At 35.9% G+C, this 18927-nt stretch overlaps 1 protein-coding gene across 1 annotated transcript in view; it reads left to right on the top strand.

Moving 5' to 3' along the window:
• Positions 1-3476: 3476 nt before the first annotated feature.
• Positions 3477-18927, top strand: part of LOC122532787 (methylcytosine dioxygenase TET2-like) — a 92166-nt gene continuing 76715 nt past the window's right edge. Inside the window, exons 1-2 of the mRNA XM_043661877.1 lie at positions 3477-3482; positions 3526-3600. Of these exons, the coding sequence (XP_043517812.1) occupies positions 3477-3482; positions 3526-3600 (81 nt within the window). The remainder of the gene's footprint in view (positions 3483-3525; positions 3601-18927) is intronic.

The following is an 18927-nucleotide window of genomic DNA, read 5'->3' as shown; positions in this document are numbered from 1 at the left end:
TTTTTTGCTACTTAGTGCCGTTCAAAATTTCAGAAATAATAAACATGTTCAACATTAAAATGTCAACGGTTGCCAGACATTTCGCTTCAGTTGTCTCGAAAGGCTCGTATGTTCCGATCCTTCCGCCATTTTCGCAATTGTCGCATTATTATGAATAATTCCCTTTATTCAGAGGGAAGCTAGAGCCAACCTAGAGTTTCCAGTGATTTGACACCACGCTCGATCGTAGAACCCTATCGACGAAGTTCGACCAGTCGGACACCCTGTATACGCACGTGCGTATTACGCCGTATATACACATGTTACTGCGTACGCGTGGTGTCCCTCGTTTGCCCGCTGCGTTCTTCTGTTTACCGAGAAACCGCGATATTTACGCGAGAGAGCAGCGAGAGAGAGAGAGAGAGGCGCCTGTGGACGGTGCAACGTGCCGAGGTGGCGCGGCAAGGGGTTGGCACTCGATGGAAAAGCGGTGAAAGAGGAGAAACGGGCGGCGAGCGAAGAAAGCGACGAATCGAAGGGAGCTAGGGAGTGAAAGGGAGGCTGCTAACGCAGAGAGAGCTACGTAGCAGAGGGTTACGAAGGAGAGAGAAAGAAACAGGGTGAAAAGTAGATATGTATACAGTTAGAGTACGCATCCTCTTTCTCTCTCTTCCCCTCTCTCTCTCTCTCTCTCTCTCTCTCTAAAAAGAGAAGGAGAAAGATGAGAAGAGAAGAGAGAGAGAGAGAGAGAGAGAGAGAGAGAGAGAGGAAAGAAAGGTGAAAGGGAGAGAACGAGAGATATGGAATTAAGGGGACACACCCCTGTCTTTCGAGCGTACGCTTATCGAATGCACCGACAACTACGCTTTTCCTCGTTCGCTCACCAAGACGGTTCTCTCATGCGAGGCAGCCAGGTAGGTTGGTAGGTAAGCTAGGTAGGTTGGTGGGAATGCGTGTACAAGGGAATTAGACCATAATCGTCCACGCGTGTGCCGCGCGAAGGGGACGTTTTCCGCCTGCCTCGGACCTCGATGTTCACTCGCGCGGCGGGGATCTGCTTGCTCTCCGAGTGTGCACCTTGCAAGCACCACCGACCATCTACTCCCAGCCACCAGTTCCACCTACTACGCGACGCTTCTCCCTCTCTCTCTCTCTCTTTCTCTCTCTCTCTTCTCTTTCGAGCTTCCTTCTTTTATTTTACCGTGTGTGCCCCGCACAGGCCTCACCGAGATTCCGATCGCGAAAACCGATTTCAGCGGGCCTACTTGAGAAACATCGAGGGATTTTCTGGGTGAGATACGGTGGACTCTTTGCATCAGCAAAGAAGTCGAATGATTTCTCAAGTGTTCCTTCTGGTTCTGTTCAAGATAATTTGTGTCGAACGGCGAAATTTTTAATTAGCTCGCGAAGATCAAACGTATCTGCTGTTTATTTCTATTTGCATTTATCTATTGCGTACAGCAATTTTAGAGAAGGGGATGAAAACAGGGGGTTATTAAGTTTCTCTCGTTTTGGATGCTTTCATTGAAGCTGGAGTTACCATGTGTATTTAGTAGTCTTCTTTTTATTCAATAATTTCCTCGTCGAATGAAATTTAAAGATTTAGGCAACTAGTTGGCTTTGAAGCTTTTCAATAATGGAATTAACATTAATTAACACAGAAGAGTTCATGTTAGTTCCTTCTAATTTTTAAACATATATTTTAGGGGTCGTCGAGTAGAGTAACAGAATTATTTCGGATAGATCATGAAAATGAAGAACAATGTACGTAATTTTTGAACAACTTTCCAAAAAGTAGAATGGAACAAGCAAAAGTATGAACTTGGAGTAGTCTTTAAGCCCATTTTATATAATCTGTCTATAAGACACTTCCATTCCCATTTAGCTACTTTTATTCACAGTACAACGTAATTTTCAAAAATCAATTTTAATCATTTCTGATTCTATCAATCTGATTATTAACATGAAATTTGCAACTTGGAATTAAAAATTTTCCCGCGATGCATCGAGGAATAGCTTCGGCAAGTCTACTGCACGCGCCATCTACATATACGCCTCGAAGATAGCAATTCTCCTCGCTGGGTGGTAACGCAGATCTCTGCACTGAGCGGCCGTCGACAAGAATCGATCGTCTCGTTTAATTTCAAAAATCGAGGACAAAAAAACACGCTTTTTCTCCCTTTCTTAGACGCTTTTACACTCACATTTCATCGTGTCTTATCTCCTTGCAAATATATATTAAAAACAACCACTCGAAATGACACTTTGCTTGATGACTTTACCGATCGTGTAACCGTGTCGGCTTTTCCCCAAACCGGAAACTAAAGAGATACCTTCCGAGACCCGACATCCGCCATTTCGCTTAATTTTTTCTTTCTTCCCAAACGAAACAACCGCGTAAAGAAATAATAATCGTTCTTTCAATTAACCTTCCACGTTAATAAAAAAAAAGAAAGAAAAAAGAAAGAAAGAACCGGCGGCAAAAAGTAAAAATAGACAAATGTGAGAGGTCAGGAGAGAAAAGATAAACGCGAGGAACAAAGGCAACGAGGCAGCGATAGACGAATGACCAACGATAACAGTGTCAATGAACAAAAGTTACGAAACAATGGGCCGCGATAATAAACGATGAAAACAACGAGAGAAGACAGATATTTAAAAAAAAAGAGAAAGGATGATAGGGGAAAAGGAACGTGAAATTAAAAAAAAAAAAAAAAAAAAAAGAGAGAAACGTAAAATGAAAAACGAGATTTCACCCTCGCCGCTGGTTTAAACGACGATGAATTTTCACCGTCGTCGAACCGCGGACCAATCACCCCGATTCCAATTATCCCCGGTCGTGTCCCGTTAATTCCCATCGAACCGATCGAACGTCTATCGACCATCTCCGACCATCTTTCGCCCCAGCATAATCTAAAACGTTTTGTCGTCGGGAATCTAATCTAATACAGCTGGCCCTGGAAGGTTATACTTTTATTGGCGCGTCTATTGGGCTTAACGAGGTCAATTGAGGTGATACGGTTGCCTTGATTTTACGATAGTCCGTCGTCGGAACGATAACGATACGAAAGCACCCGGGCGTCGCGAAATCTTCCAGTTTTAATGTACGCACGCGTGTTGTCGTTCGTGTTACCAGCGCGGGATCGATAGCGATCGCGTATTCACGATCGACAACGCGCACGCGTTTTTTGTCCCTCCTTCAGCTGAAGTTTTTGTTATTGTCGTAATGTGAAGGAGTCAAGCAAGAGTTAGAGATTTAATGGAGACAAATCGGATGGTTTGATTTGAATTTTATAGCGAGATCCATAGAGTTAGAGATTGGAGACAAATCGGATGGTTTGATTTGAATTTTATCGAGAGATCCATAGAATTAGAGATTGGAGACAAATCGGATGGTTTGATTTGAATTTTATCGAGAGATCCATAGAGAAACACATAGGGAAATCTTTACGCTGGTGTTTAAGATTGGCAATAAAATTGGCTGAGATTGACGCCAGATGCAGGTTGATTTGGTTTGTTCTAACGAGAGTTTTCACTTTGTTTCAGCACCTGTATCACCTGCAAACAGGCGAGGGTGCGTTCAGAGAGAGGGGGAGGGGTCGAGGCAAAGGCACGACCAGGGTAAGTCCAATGTTCTACCATTTGTTGTTTCACTTTACAAGGACAATAGAGACGTAGAAATGAAATTGCGAGGGAATTTTAATTTTGATCCGGTACTTGCGTCAAATTTCTTGGATTTTAATATCTCCTCGCGCGAAATCGCGAAAGAGGTATCTCTTTGAGCAAAGGAGCTATCTCTTGCTACAGTTCCGGTAGACTGTTCGAGATTGAATGAAAATATTCAGGAACTGAAATTGGCCCGCGAAACGCCTGGAATACGGCGAACGCTCGAAAAATAAGGCGAACGTGCAAATGGTTCGTTCTGTTCCACAGTTTTACGATCTATCTTATATTCTTTTTCGAGCGAGATTTCAAAGAGAGGCTGATATATATATGCATTTCGAGCACGATGTCGCGCGTTTACGCCCTGGATCTCGGTTCCAGTACCAGCACCGACTTTTTCTTTTTCATATATATATATATATATATAATTATTTATATATATATATAATATATATAATTATATATATATACTTTTTTCCTTTTAGTTTTCTTTTTTCCTCTCCTCCATTTCACTTTTTTGTTTCTCTTATTTCTCTCTTATTTTTCGTTACTTTTTCTATTTCCACTCTCTTTCCCTGTTTCTTTTCGACGAGCTCTCCTCTTTTTCGAGCGCACTCGGCTCGCCACTTAACCGTCACGTTTCTAATTCTAGAAACGTGGTAACGCACGAGTAAACGGCCTCGTGTTTGCCGTCACTCGAAAGACACCGCTCGTCGCTCGCCCTTGGAAATTCTAGAAAATTTCATTCCCCCTCCGATAGGGTTTCTCTACAGTTCGTTAATCGCGGTTATAATTTTCCATGCGGAAATCGAACGTATCTTCGATCGATGTCGTAGGACTGCGAATGGAGGAAATTTGGAAATTTATACCGTCTCATTTTTACTTCGTAAACTTGTCATTCGATTTCATCGATTATACATGAACGATATCGAAAATTAACATGAATTACTCGTGTTTGTCATTGATATTTCGCAAACTCATCACTTGATCATTCTGTTGTTCGATTAATTATTAATTGAATTATAGACGATTTGAAGAAGAACTTTTATTTACAGCGTATTACTTTTACTTGACGGACATTCGTCGTTTCGTTATTCATTGCGACATAGTATCATAAATTGCAAGGTGCAAGTTTGTAATCTACAAATTGTATGTCGCTAAGTACATAACAGGTAAATGAGTACCAATTGAATTGACAGGTTTTAGCCGTCTGAAATTAAATAACAACGAAATGAGATTTCTCGTAAATTTCTCTTTAAATTACTCACACGAATCTTGCAAAAATTCGTTATCACTAGACTATGCAGATCTTCACGCATTTGTCGAAAGTTTAAATGTACGAAATTGCATAGAATATACGTAAAAAAAAATATATATATATATGTATATTTTACGTACATTCTATGCAATTTTGTATATATAAATAAATATATATATATGTATAAAATATATATATAACCATATATATGTATAAAATATATATATAACTATATATATGTATAAAAAATATATATATATTTATATTAAATTATATTATATTAAATATATATATTCGTATATTTAAGTTATATATATATATATTTTTTATACATATATACAGTTATAATATATATATATTTTTAATAATATATATATTTATATTATTTATAAATATATATATTATTAAAAATATATATTATCACTGTATATATGTATAAAAAATATATATGTATAAATATATATATATATATATATATAAAACATTCAAGATATAATATGCTTCGTATAACATTTTCTTTCTTGTTCCCAATTTCATTTTGAAAAATGTGAATTTGTATGAAGGTTCGTAGCCTAAATTGTCACGTTTCTTCCTCTCCACTTCGGCTGCAATCCAAACAACGAAACATAATAAAATTGCCAACGCGTAGCTTACATTAGCCGGATTTTTTCATTAGCGCACAGGCGATCCACAGCGTTTTTCCGTCGACATTTCCTCTTTATTTTTTATATTTTATTTTTTTTTCCCTCCCCCTCCCATCCTCGTTGTACACAAACGCGTGAACGTGCTCGACTCGAGGAGGACAGGGCCACGTGAGAATCGTGGCGGGACGAGATGGCGGAAAAAGAAAAAAAACAACGTGGGGCGTGTGGTCCGAAGCGAACGGCCCGCGTTATGTTTGCTTTGCAGCTGCGTGAACAGCGGCGGTGCTTTTTAAACAAAACCGCGGTGGTCGCGCGACGTCGGCTAATACGAGGAAATTTGATTGTCTTGGCCGGGGGCTCGCACAAATTTTCCCACCTTTCCCACCGAATCAGAGTACAAACACACACGCCGGCCTGGAGAAAGATAATTTCGTGGGTAAATTGCTGAAAATCTACTGTACGTTACGTGCAAACGAATCGCGGACGATAAATTTTGACAAAAAATGATTCTCTTGATATTGCGAATGACAATTACGTATTACTACCGTGTTAATACCGGAACAATTTGAAGTTTGAATATTTTCGTTGAATATTTTATAGAACACGAAACAGTATATTTTTGGAGACTTGAATGACATAATCACGAAATACATAAATAAAAGCTTGTGCTGTACAATCCTTGTTGTGCCATAAAGATCTTCTGTTTTTCATTTATTTTAACGTCTCCGATGGAAAATTTCATGCTTTGGTCGTCGGTAATTCTGGCGTTAATCGAAACAACCGTGATGACGAATAACATTCAGTGTTTAACCTGTTTGATACAGGTATGGTGCCTAAATTTAGCCAACAACGTCTATAATTTGTTGATAATTATAACGTGTACATTGAGAAGCTATAATAACGACGTTCAGAGTTAACGAAACAATTTCAGAAAATGACAATGCTGTGTCAATTGACACACTCGTTGAAATAATTCGTGTGACTTCTTATTGCTTCCTAGGAACGTTCAAAAGATGGAGGATATTATTTTCCCAGAGATTGAAACTACTTAGGTGTCATTGACTCTTGTGTGTTATACTTGCTCTATCAAAGCCGCAGTAACTTGTTTGAAATTTTAAACAATAATATCACACGTTAGAAAGATCCGAGACTTTCGTATTAAATACCATAATTTGAACGATTATTTCCAATGTTACATCATCTTTTATTTGAAGCGATGGTGCTTCGTAAATAAATTGATACAAAAACTTCCAGTATACAGTGAAGAATATAATTGTGACCATGAAAAACTGTCGACAATTCGAATTAATACAACTTCGTAAAGAAAGATCGTATAACGAGCCGCTCGGTCTCGTTTTAAAGCGTGAGGCTTCTACTTTGACAATTCCGACATCGTTCTTCCCGGAGATGATTTTTCATCGGGTAATGATTTTAATAACGATAGGGGAATAACTGTTCGCTATTAGAAGAAAAATAACGTATAATTTATAGCGTATATATTTTAACTGCAGTATTTCAACGTTATCTTCACGACAGAACTTTCATATCCCTGCCGTCTTCGTGGTTTTTAACGATGCGACGTGTGACGACAGTAACGAGCTGATCGACGAGCAAGAAATAAATTAATCGTAAACTCCTCTCGCCGCACACGCGGGATAAAGTAGACAGAACTTTTACAAGGAATCGCCGCCATCCGATTCCTCTCCAACGCGTGTTCCACGAGACTCGTAAAACGTAGTAGACAATTCTACCAGCCATAAAATCCGTCCATAAACAATTTCTCCTATCGCGAGGATATTCCTTCTCCACTTTATGTCTTATCGCCGATATAAAGTACAATAATTCTAAGAGTAGAAGAAGAAGAAAAAAAAGGAGAGAATCTCTTTTCGTACATTCGAAGAAGCAAGCCAATAAAAAGAGTAATAGATTTTGCAAAACTAACAGAGTCGGATATTTCTGGTAAACAAGAAAGCCAAGCCGGAGAATCGCTAAAGTGATAAAGAAATAAATAGAAATTTCACACTCTCGGAAGAAAAAGTACACGGGATTCTATACCGTTAGAGTATAGAAGAAATCGAAATCTATTTTGAACTTGAAGATGCTGCTTGCTTCAATAAAAATGTTCAATCAGCGAGAAAGTTACTTCCGACCGAATTGTGCTTCGTTGGAAAATTTCTTCGATTTACAAAGAAACAAAGAGAAAAGGTGTGCAAGGATTGGTACATCTGACTTCTCGTTTCACTTGTATGCTGATGATTCTCTTCGAGCGCCAACCGACTCCTTTTCGTCGAAAATTGAAACGAGATTGATGTGTGAGGAACGAAGAAACGACCCCTCCTCTTTCTCGTAAATAAAACAAAAGGAAATCTTTCTGAATTGCGTCTCTCTTAGACAAATAAATGAAGAGTCCATAACTTTCAGATTCCATCGAAGAAAGGAAAGAAAAAGAAGAAAAAAAAAAACAAATCTCCAAATTCAAATTCAAAGTGAATCTGAATTTATATTATTAAACTCTCTGGAATCCGGCCGATCCTTCTTTCTCCGCGTTTCCTCGGTGGTTCGACGCGGAAATAAAAGTGAATAAAATTTCGAATAAATTTCTCGTCGGTCGCGGAAGAGCCACGGAGGAGTTTGAGAACTGACATTAAGCAACCTGCTACGGTGGTGTAGGTAGTATTGATCGAAACGAAAGGCGCGTGTGCGCGCTGCACCGCCGTGTTTCAAATGTGCTCCAGCTGCAAGTGTAATCTGGCTGCGTCGTCGTTTGCATTTCACCTTGCTGTTGCAATGGAAGAAAGAAAGAAAGAAAGGAAAAAACGAGAAGAAGAAGAAGAAGAAGAAGGAAAAAAAAAATAGAAATAAAAAGGAAAAAGTCTGACACGTCTTCGCGGCAAGCAGCTCGCCGTTTTCTGCCAATTTATTCGTCGCCATTTATCTCGAGCCGATACGCAACGAAAACACGCGCTTGTTTCTTTCTTTCGCGCCTTCCTTTTCACGCGGACGCGCGATCCATTTTTCAGCGGCCACTTCCGGCGAAAGCACTCGCGGCAACCTTCACTTGCCACCTTCGCAGGCATCAGCCAAACCGTTTACCTTCCGCGGATTTTTAAATGACCGAATATCGATCTTTTACCTACTTGTAATACTTTATGAATACAAAATGATACGTTTACAGTGTAGACGGTATTAAATTTTTCGATACAAAACAAGCAAAGTAAATTTAATCGACAATCTATATAAATATTTAATAATTAAATATATAATTATATATATATATTATAAATATAGTATTGTAAAATACTATAAAATGATATATTTACAATATAGGCAGTATTAAATTTTTAGATATAAAACAGCCAATGTATTGTAGGTTTAATATCGACAATCAATATAAATATTTAATAATTAAATACATAATATATTTATTATAATTATATATAATATTATATTATAATATATTTAATGTATTATATATATTATAAATATAGTATTGTAAAATACTGTAAAATGATATATATATATATATATATATAATATTGACAGTATTAAATTTTTAGATACAAAACAACCAAAGTATCGTAAATTTAATCGACAATCAATATAAATATTTAATAATTAAATATATAATCATACCTACCTATAATATTATATTTTCTTTATAAATACAAAAAGTATTGTAAATGTACTCGACAATCTATATCAATATTTAATAATTAAATATATAATTATATATATATTATAAATATAGTATTGTAAAATACTATAAAATGATATATTTACAATATTGACAGTATAAAATTTTTAGATACAAAACAACCAATGTATCGTAGGTTTAATCGACATAAATCAATATAAATATTTAATAATTAAATATATAATATACTTATTATAATTATATATAATATTATATTATAATATATTTACTGTATTATATATATTATAAATATAGTATTGTAAAATACTATAAAATGATATATTTACAATATTGACAGTATTAAATTTTTAAATATTTACAATTTATCAATCAATATAAATATTTAATAATTAAATATATAATCATACCTACCTATAATATTGTATTTTCTTTATAAATACAAAATCATATATTTACATATATAGACAGTATTAAATTTTTAAATACAAAACAAGCAAAGTATCGTGACTTTAATCGATCATCAATCAATATAAATATTTAATAATGTAATTTCCATTTTACACGGAAAGTTTTGATAAATGTACGTCGGTCTCTCGTTGATCCATCGAGGAATAATATTGCGCTTTATTTCCGATTCTTTTCAGTCAACGTTTCGCTAAAAACAGCTTTTCATCATTCAGTCACCTTTTCATACAGAAAGATTTTAATTTTTCATCGATCCGTCGACGATCGACGTTTGCGTTTGACGATGATTTTTTATTTGCGATTCTTTTCAGTCAATGCATCGCGAGGACCTTTTCAAACGATTGAATATTAATGGAGAAAATTACCTTTATATGGAAAATTTTCATCAGCGTCGCTGAGAATTGTTATTGAGGATTAATGTTGCGTTATATGTTAACGTGCTTCGTTTACGATCCTTTTCAGCCAATTTTTTAAACGATTGAATATTAATGGAGAAATTGAGAATCACTTTTATACGGGAAATTTTGATCAGTCAGTAACGTCAATCTGTCATTAATCCATTTAGAATTGATACTGAATTATAATACAACATTTTACTTCCGGTCGCAAAGAATTTTTCTATACGAAAAAATGGGGACTTATTTTTATATGGAAAAATTTTGATCAATGCGAATCATCGAGGATCAACGTTCCTCCACTTTTTCAACATTGAAACTATAAGAAAGAATTCGCTCGTGTCTTGCATCTACCATCTTACGAAACTTGCAGAAACTGAAGTACATATTTGTAACTACATATCAATTAAATATCACAATATATACCATTCTTTGATTCTCAATGGATTAAAGAACTCTTTGATCCACACTTGAAAATACGATTGAACAGTTTCAAATTGTGAAAAACTATCATCTCCTCCTCTCTGTGCTGGCTCTATACTTACTCAAGCATTCTTCAGCCCTAGGTAGGTAAATTACCTAACGATACACTCCGGAACGAATCAACCAGCGTGATAATCGGCGCCTCTAGTCTCTAAGTGCTCGCCCTCGTCCCGTCGTTACGAACCTTGTAATTGAACCTTTCACGTACGAAACCGTTGATCTAACGAGCCCCCGGCTGTGCAAACAGAGAAACTTCACTCGTCGTTTTACGTAGCGATCGAACGTCCCCAATTTGCCGTGAAACGAAATCGTGTACGTTTCCGCGAAGCGTAGTCGACGCTCGCCTCGAGAATAATTGATAAGCCAGTGGAAAGTTGCGACACAGACGACGTGTATGTGCACGCGTACGCGTCAGGATGTATACCGCAGACAAGGAAAATCCTAGCCAGGACGCGGATGGCCGCGTGTGCTTGCTGTTGGAACGCTGGCGCGAGCGTAGAGCGCCGCGGCTGATTTATGTCGCGCCACGTTCGACGAGCTTTTGATATCTTTGCGGCGGCCGAGCCCGGTTATCGATCGAGAGCGGATAGAGCGGCCGGCACACGTGTGCCGACGGCAACGTCTTCGTGACAGAATGCAATTCCGCTTTTTCGCTGTTTCAATTTATTGTTGTCGCCGGCCTGCCCGATCGATGCACCGGCCGCCTCGGGAAACCGACGCTCGTCAACTTCCGATCGCCCGAATTTCTCCATCCACTGCTTGCGCTGCGAAACTATTTTCCTCCTTCCTTGCTGTTCCTGTTCATTCAGATCACGGTCGTTTCGAACTGTGTGAACGCATTTCTGGAGCCAACAGGAGGGACACTTTGTACAATGCGTATGTGCACTTGTTTAATTCACATTGATAAAATATTCTTAAATATTACTATATAGTAATGTAGTATTAAATATTACTATATAATATATGTATTTTTATATATTATATTATATTAATATATTATATGTTATAGTAATATAGTATTAACTATTACTATATAATATATGCATTTTTATATATAATAGTAATTAATATAATATATATTACTATAATATATTATATATATTATATTACATTAATATATATATTGTATTAATTATATTAATATGTATTAATATATTATATTATTATATTATAGTAATATTTAATACTATATAGTAATATAGTATTAAATATTATTATATAATATATGTATTTTTATATATTATAGTAATATATAATATATAAATATTACTATAATATATTATATATATTATCTTACATTAATATATATTATATTAATTATATTAATATATATTAATATTATATATTATATTATTATATTATAGTAATATATAACATATAAATATTACTATAATATATATTATAGTAATATTAAATATTAAATATTACTATATAATATATGTATTTTTTCTAGTAATATTTAAGAATCTATCGATTATGTATTTTAGATTTTAACTGGAATTTATTTTATATTTACATTAATTGACAACGGTATGCTCTGACAAACATATAGCCTGTATTTTCTCGTATTTAATGTATGATTGAAAGGGTTCGAGAGAATGTATAGCATTTAACAAGTGTATTATATTTATTAGTAATTAAAATTATTAATTATTTTTGTCAATTACTTCTTGGAACTGTGACACGTGTTTTATCCCTTAGAGCCGCGGATGTGATAGCAGTACAAGCAGAGAGAGAGTCGGAGGCTATAAAATATTATCAACCCAAGAATAACAATAGTCTGTTACACATAAAACCCTGCAATAGTCTGTTATACCTAAAAACCTCGTACGTAAAAATGATCAACTCAAGAATAACGTAGTCTCTGATCAAATAAAACCTTCATAATCCTCGTATCCGGGCCGAAACACCGATACCGGCCGAGATGGTGTACCGATATCAAACACGAATCTTTTTCCTACCCGCACGCAGATGGAGGAACGTTGGAAAATGAAATTTGTTACGGGCTGGGTATTTCAAATGATAGCGGGAATCGAGTTGGCCAGCGGATTTCGCAGCGAAAAGCAATCAAACTTGACCGGCGTTCGATGTTGTTGCCGAATAACAGACAGGGTTTTGCGTTTGATCAATAAGGAGGTTTCAGCCAGAGAATTTCACGGCCGCGAGCAAAGATCCGTGGAAACTACGGCGGGCAGACGGAGGGGCGGAGGAGTGGATATTTCGATACGGCCGGTGATCTTATCGATGGAACTTTTAATGACTCACAGAATACGATGAAACAACGTTTGCACAGTAGATACAGTAGATCGGAGAAATATTGCCACGCCTAGAATTTTCTAGCAAATGATACATCAACGAAATCTGTTTGCCACGTATGCACAATAATAGCAATTTTCAGTATTTGATGAGTTGTAGAATAATGATACGAGTAATGTGAAAATTTGAGAATTAATAAGAATACTGACGTACGAGGAATTTTTCTTTTTTTTTTTTTTTTTTTTTTTTTTTTTTGTAGAGTATTTGAACAGAGTATAAAATGTTTTTAATTGTTTAAAGAGTGGCTAAATAGTTTGCTACGTGTAAAAGTAATGTGCACACTAATTTCCAATAATGAATCAGTACAATGATAATGCAAACGTTCGAGAATCAAAAATATTGTCGCGTGGTACAGCTTAACCACGTAATTGAACAGAAGATGGTAAATTAATTTTAATTGTTTAAAGACAAGCGACAGCGTTCCAGCACTTGCGAAGGAATATTTTGTCTAGTTTTTCTAACTTAACATTTTATTCAATTCAAACAATAAATGTCGACGCTATTTCTTTGGCTCTCAAATTTTCATCGACTTATTGTCATTGCACGACTCATTATTGGAAATTGCTACCGTGCATGTTGCTTTTGCACGTAGCGAACTATTTACGAAACCAGATTTTGCTAATGTACCGTTCGTTCTCATGAAAACAGCGTCGCCAATACTTTTCTGACCCGCTGTGTCAGGACGACACCGCTTGTAAACCAGATTCGCGGCAATCGGTTCTATCAATATCGTTTCATTACAGAAACAGCGAAACGCAGGAACGGGATTGGAATCCCGTAAGTAAACTGTGACTCGTTTCGCTCGACGTAGAATTAATGAGAAACCCGCGGCGGCGGAGGAAAGATAATTTCTCTCTTGCAGTTTCGAGCGATCCGAATCGATTTGAATAAATTCTCGAAGAAGGTAGAAACGTGAAGCGGTGAAATAGAAAACGGTTTCATAAATATTGAAAAAAAAAAGAGAAGAAGAAAAGAATTGGAAAGGTTATGGTAGCTCTCTCGCGAGCAGCGAGTTGGCGAAACGAGGGCGAAAGAAAAATTACACGGCGCGGCAGATAATTCTCGGCGATAAATGTTTAAAAGAAGTAGAAACAAGAGAAGGAATGGAATTAAACGAGACATTTCATAAATATTAAAAGTTGGAATGATTATGTAAGTAACTTTTGCAAACAGTGTTGGAGAGATATAGGAGAAAAATGATGAGGTAGAGAAGACTGTTCTCTACGCTTTCGAGGAGGATGAATAATTGAAATAAATTTTTAAACGTTGACAGAAAGGCGATGAAATTAAGTGGAGAGATATTCTAAACGTTAAAAATTCAGGAAGGTTACAATAACTTTTATGTGAACAGCATTGTGAAAGTGAATGGAAATTGTTAGGTAAAGGAGATAAATTTTTAAGTAGAATTCTCGATGATAAATTCTTAAGAAGCAGAGATAAGAGAAGAATGGAATTAAACAAGATATTCCATAAATGTTAAAAATTGGAATGATTACAGTGAACTTTTACAAACAGTGAAGAAATATAGGGAAGATTATTTTACTTGGAAAGGGGATGAAAGTAAGTGAGAAATCTCGCAAACACTAAAAATTCAAAACGATTATTTATTTTATACAATAATTATTTTAATATTTTAATAGATACATATATATATATATAAATTATTTATATAGTATAGTATAGATTATTTATTTTATACAATAATTATTTTACGAGTAGTGAAAATGAGCGTAGAAAGAAAATTACAAGACAGATGGGATAAATTTTTAGAAAACAGAAATAAAAAAAAGAATGGAATTGAACGAGATGTTTCGTAAATATTAAAAGTTGCAATGATTACAGCAACTTTTACAAACATAGATAGGGAAGATGATTCTCTGCGCTTTCGCGAGAACGAATAATTGATATAAATTTTTAAATAGAGAGAAAGGGGATGAAATACCGTAAACGTGAAGAATTCAAAATACATTAGTAACAACTTTCACGAACGGTGTCGTAGAAACGATGGTAAGAAAATTACGAGGCAGAGGAATTCTTTCTGTGAGAAAAACTCGGCGATTAATTACGCGGTTTTTGAAATGGTATAATTGTCGCTGTCAATGAGAAAGGTTTATAAGAGGAAAGTTGACGTTTATAAGAGGAAAGTTGAAGAGCAAGACCCGGAGGAAGTATTGTCTCCTCTATTATTAATGTCCTTTGATGATCCTATCGTCTTTGTACTCGTTTGAAGTGCCTCCGTGGTTTATAAAGAATAGGAGGCGTCTTTTTGTTTGCAGAAGGAAGTGACCTTTATACAGGAAGAACTCCACCTACGAGGAATTCATTATCGTTACACGATACCCTGTGTCACATGTGCTTGACTCTCGCCGAGAGAGCCTTTATGCTTTTAAAAATAATGACCACGCGCAGTGCCAACGAGCGAGACCAAGAAAATTTCAGGAAAATGGAAATAAAAATACTCTAAAAAATCATGTGCAATTACAAAGGAAAGGTTGAACAGTTAACGCATGTCGCTCTTGCGTTGTTGTAATGAAAATTGATTTTACAACAGTCGTTGAGAAAATGGACACGAGTATTTAAATATACACCGCCGCCGGGAAGTCGTAGGATAGCTATATTTACATGCTATATATGTTATTTATACTGTTATACACTTACACTGTACTTGTTTCAAAAACTGGAAATATCGAATGATAATTTATAATATAAATAGAAGGGAAAATTTGTAAAGTATTAGCATAGAATTGACGACTGACGATTTTTAGAAAATTTGTATTACCTACCTAGTAAATGATTGAGCGTTAAAAGTAAAAATTGTTCGAAGACTCTCTGAACGACGGTGTGTACGTGAAGTTTCGTGTCTCCTCTCTGACAAGTGCCGGAAACAAAGAAATTTCAATTAAGGTAGCATTTCTTGCAGACATGCAAGCGTCAGATGTGTATATACCGACATAATTTAGAAGCACGTCCCTGTTTCTCATTTTTTCGCGATTGCAATTGCAACTTCACGATCCTGACAAATGCGACATGTGTTTTCCATACAGAGAGGCAGCAACATGCTACATCGATTCGAACAATAAATATCGTCCATCTGTGACATTTGGAGACCCTCTGAACCGAAAGACGTGTACTATAAACCATACCAGAAAAAGTATACAATATATATAATATATGAAATATCAAACTATCTTTCGAACTAAAAAAACGTATATCATAGACCATACCAAAAGACGTATATATGAATATAACGTATAATATATAAAATATCAAACTATATCAGATTTTCTGAACTAAAAAAAACGTACACTATAGACTGTACCAAAAAACGTATGTTTATATAAATATAATATACAATATATGAAATATCAAACTATATCAGACTCTCTGAACTAAAAAAAACGTACACTATAGACCGTACCAAGAGACGAATGTTTATATGAATGTAATATACAATATATGAAATATCAAACTATATCAGACTCTCTGAACTAAAAAAAGCGTACACTATAGACCGTACCAAAAGACGTATGTTTATATGAATGTAATATACAGTATATGAAATATCAAACTATATCAGACTCTCTGAACTAAAAAAAGCGTACACTATAGACCGTACCAAAAGACGTATGTTTATATGAATGTAATATACAGTATATGAAATATCAAACTATATCAGACTCTCTGAACTAAAAAAAGCGTACACTATAGACCGTACCAAAAGACGTATGTTTATATGACTGTAATATACAGTATATAAAATATCAAACTATATCAGATTTTCTGAACTAAAAAAACGTACACTATAGACTGTACCAAAAAACGTATATTTATATGAATGTAATATACAATATATGAAATATCAAACTATATCAGACTCTCTGAACTAAAAAAAACGTACACTATAGACTGTACCAAAAAACGTATGTTTATATGAATGTAATATACAATATATGAAATATCAAACTATATCAGACTCTCTGAACTAAAAAAACGTACACTATAGACTGTACCAAAAAACGTATGTTTATATGAATATAATATACAATATCAATATATAATATGTAAAATATCAAACTCTCTGAACTAAAAGAAACTATAGATCACACCAAAAGACGTACATATGAATATAACGTATAATATGTAAAATATCAAACTATGTCAAACTCCCTCAACTAAAAAAACGTATGCTATAGACCATATCAAAAGACATATATATAAATATAACGTATAATATATAAAATATCAAAGGCGTATAATAAGAACACTTGTTCCTTAATTTCTCCAAACGCACACTTCGCCACTTTCATTTTCAACCTCTCCCCCCCCCCCTCCCCCCCATACACTGGACTCTATGGTGGAATTTCGGCGGGCTTTCGATCGAGCCAAGTTTCCAAACGATTTAATCCAAAATCAATGGTAATCCGCAGTCCGCGGATTTCAACTGGCAGGAGTAGAAAGACGAATAGAAGCCTAGGCGAAATAATTAGCGATCTTCTATCGCCGACTCACCCCTCCTTTTCCCTCTTTGCACCGCACACACTCTCTTCCCTCTCTTTCTGCCCCTCGCCGTCTCTCGCTGGTTTCCTCCACCCTCTCCTTTTCGTCGACCTAATGCAATTTAGCAGCGGGTGGAGGAGGGTGAGGAGGAAGGGGGGGATTGCAAAGAGGGGTGCGTTGTTGGCGGCACTGGCGGCGGTGGCAGAGGTGTCGGTGCACGCCATCTTGAATTCGCGAACAATGTGTCGGCTCCAAAGGTTCCAACCGGCAGAAAACGAAGACGAACCTGCCTGCGAATATCGATCGGTCGCGGCACGAATAAAATGCTAATTCTTCTCTCTTCTTCCCCTCTCTTCCTCCCTTTTCTCCGTCTCTCCCTCTCTTTCTCTAATGTATGCGTATTTCTGTCAAAGAATTCACCCGGTTTTCTACGTTTCCGTTTCATCGGTTTCATTTTTTTTTTTTTTTTGGCAGAGTGGTCGGCACACTCGAACCTTTGGAATAATCGGTGACAGAAATGAAACAGAAATTTAAAATCCCGTGTTCGGAGACACGGAGTGAAGCGCTCATGTCCGATTTTATTCTGTAGGTTCCTAAGTTTAGAGGTGGCAGTAAAATTTTTTTAGAGACTACAATAAAATTGTATAATAATAAGTATTAAGTAATTAAATTATAATTAATAATGACCGTAAATGAACAATTTTTAAGTGATTAAGTTTAGAGATGATGATAAATTTTTTCAGAGGTTACAATAAAATTATATAATAATAAGTAGCAAGTAATTAAATTGTAATTATAATGACCGTAAATGTACAATTTTTAAGTTTTTAAATTTAGAGATGATAATAAAATTTTTTTAGAGACTACAGTAAAATTATATAATAGTTTTAATTGAGTAATGAGTAATTAAATTATAATTAATAATGACCGTAAATGTATAATTTTTAAGTTTTTAAGTTTAGAGATGATAATAAAATTCTTTCAGAGATTACAATAAAATTATATAATAGCAGTAATGAGTAATTAAATTATAATTAACAATGACAGTAAACGTACAATTTTTGAATACATCCTAGTTTCAATTTCAATTTCCTCGCTGTCGTTCCCCGCGCCAGTGCCTCGGAAGGCAGAAATCTCGTCTAACCAGTGGTAACATTCGGTGAAATAAAAAGGAAATTAATCTAGATTCTAGAGTCGGAGTAGAACAGTTAATCTCGAGGCAGGGCGTTGCAAAGAGAAACGGAAACGACGGAACAGCCGCTGGCAGAAGATCATTGCCGTGGACAGTTTCCTACGTAGTGTTGTTGACGTACACAAACGGCAAGAGTGGGGAAAGGAAAAAAAAGAGGTAGAAAGAATGAGAAATCGAAGCGATCGGGGGAGCGGACGAAGACCCTCAAAAGAACGGCGAAACTCGAGGGGTTGGAACGTTCGCGAAGCCAGCAATTTTTTCTTTGATAGCTGCCCGCCCGGGCGGAAGTGCTCTTTACACCGGCAACGTGAGTGCCGCGCGATCAATTTTGGCCAAATTTCATCGAACACACACACAATTTCTTTCTTCCTTCCTTTTCT

Source organism: Frieseomelitta varia, unplaced genomic scaffold, assembly GCF_011392965.1.
Source record: "Frieseomelitta varia isolate USP_RPSP 00005682 unplaced genomic scaffold, Fvar_1.2 scaffold_473, whole genome shotgun sequence".
NCBI lineage: Eukaryota > Metazoa > Arthropoda > Insecta > Hymenoptera > Apidae > Frieseomelitta > Frieseomelitta varia.
Note: the sequence above shows the minus strand (reverse complement) of the source record. Positions and strands in the feature narration are given on the sequence as shown.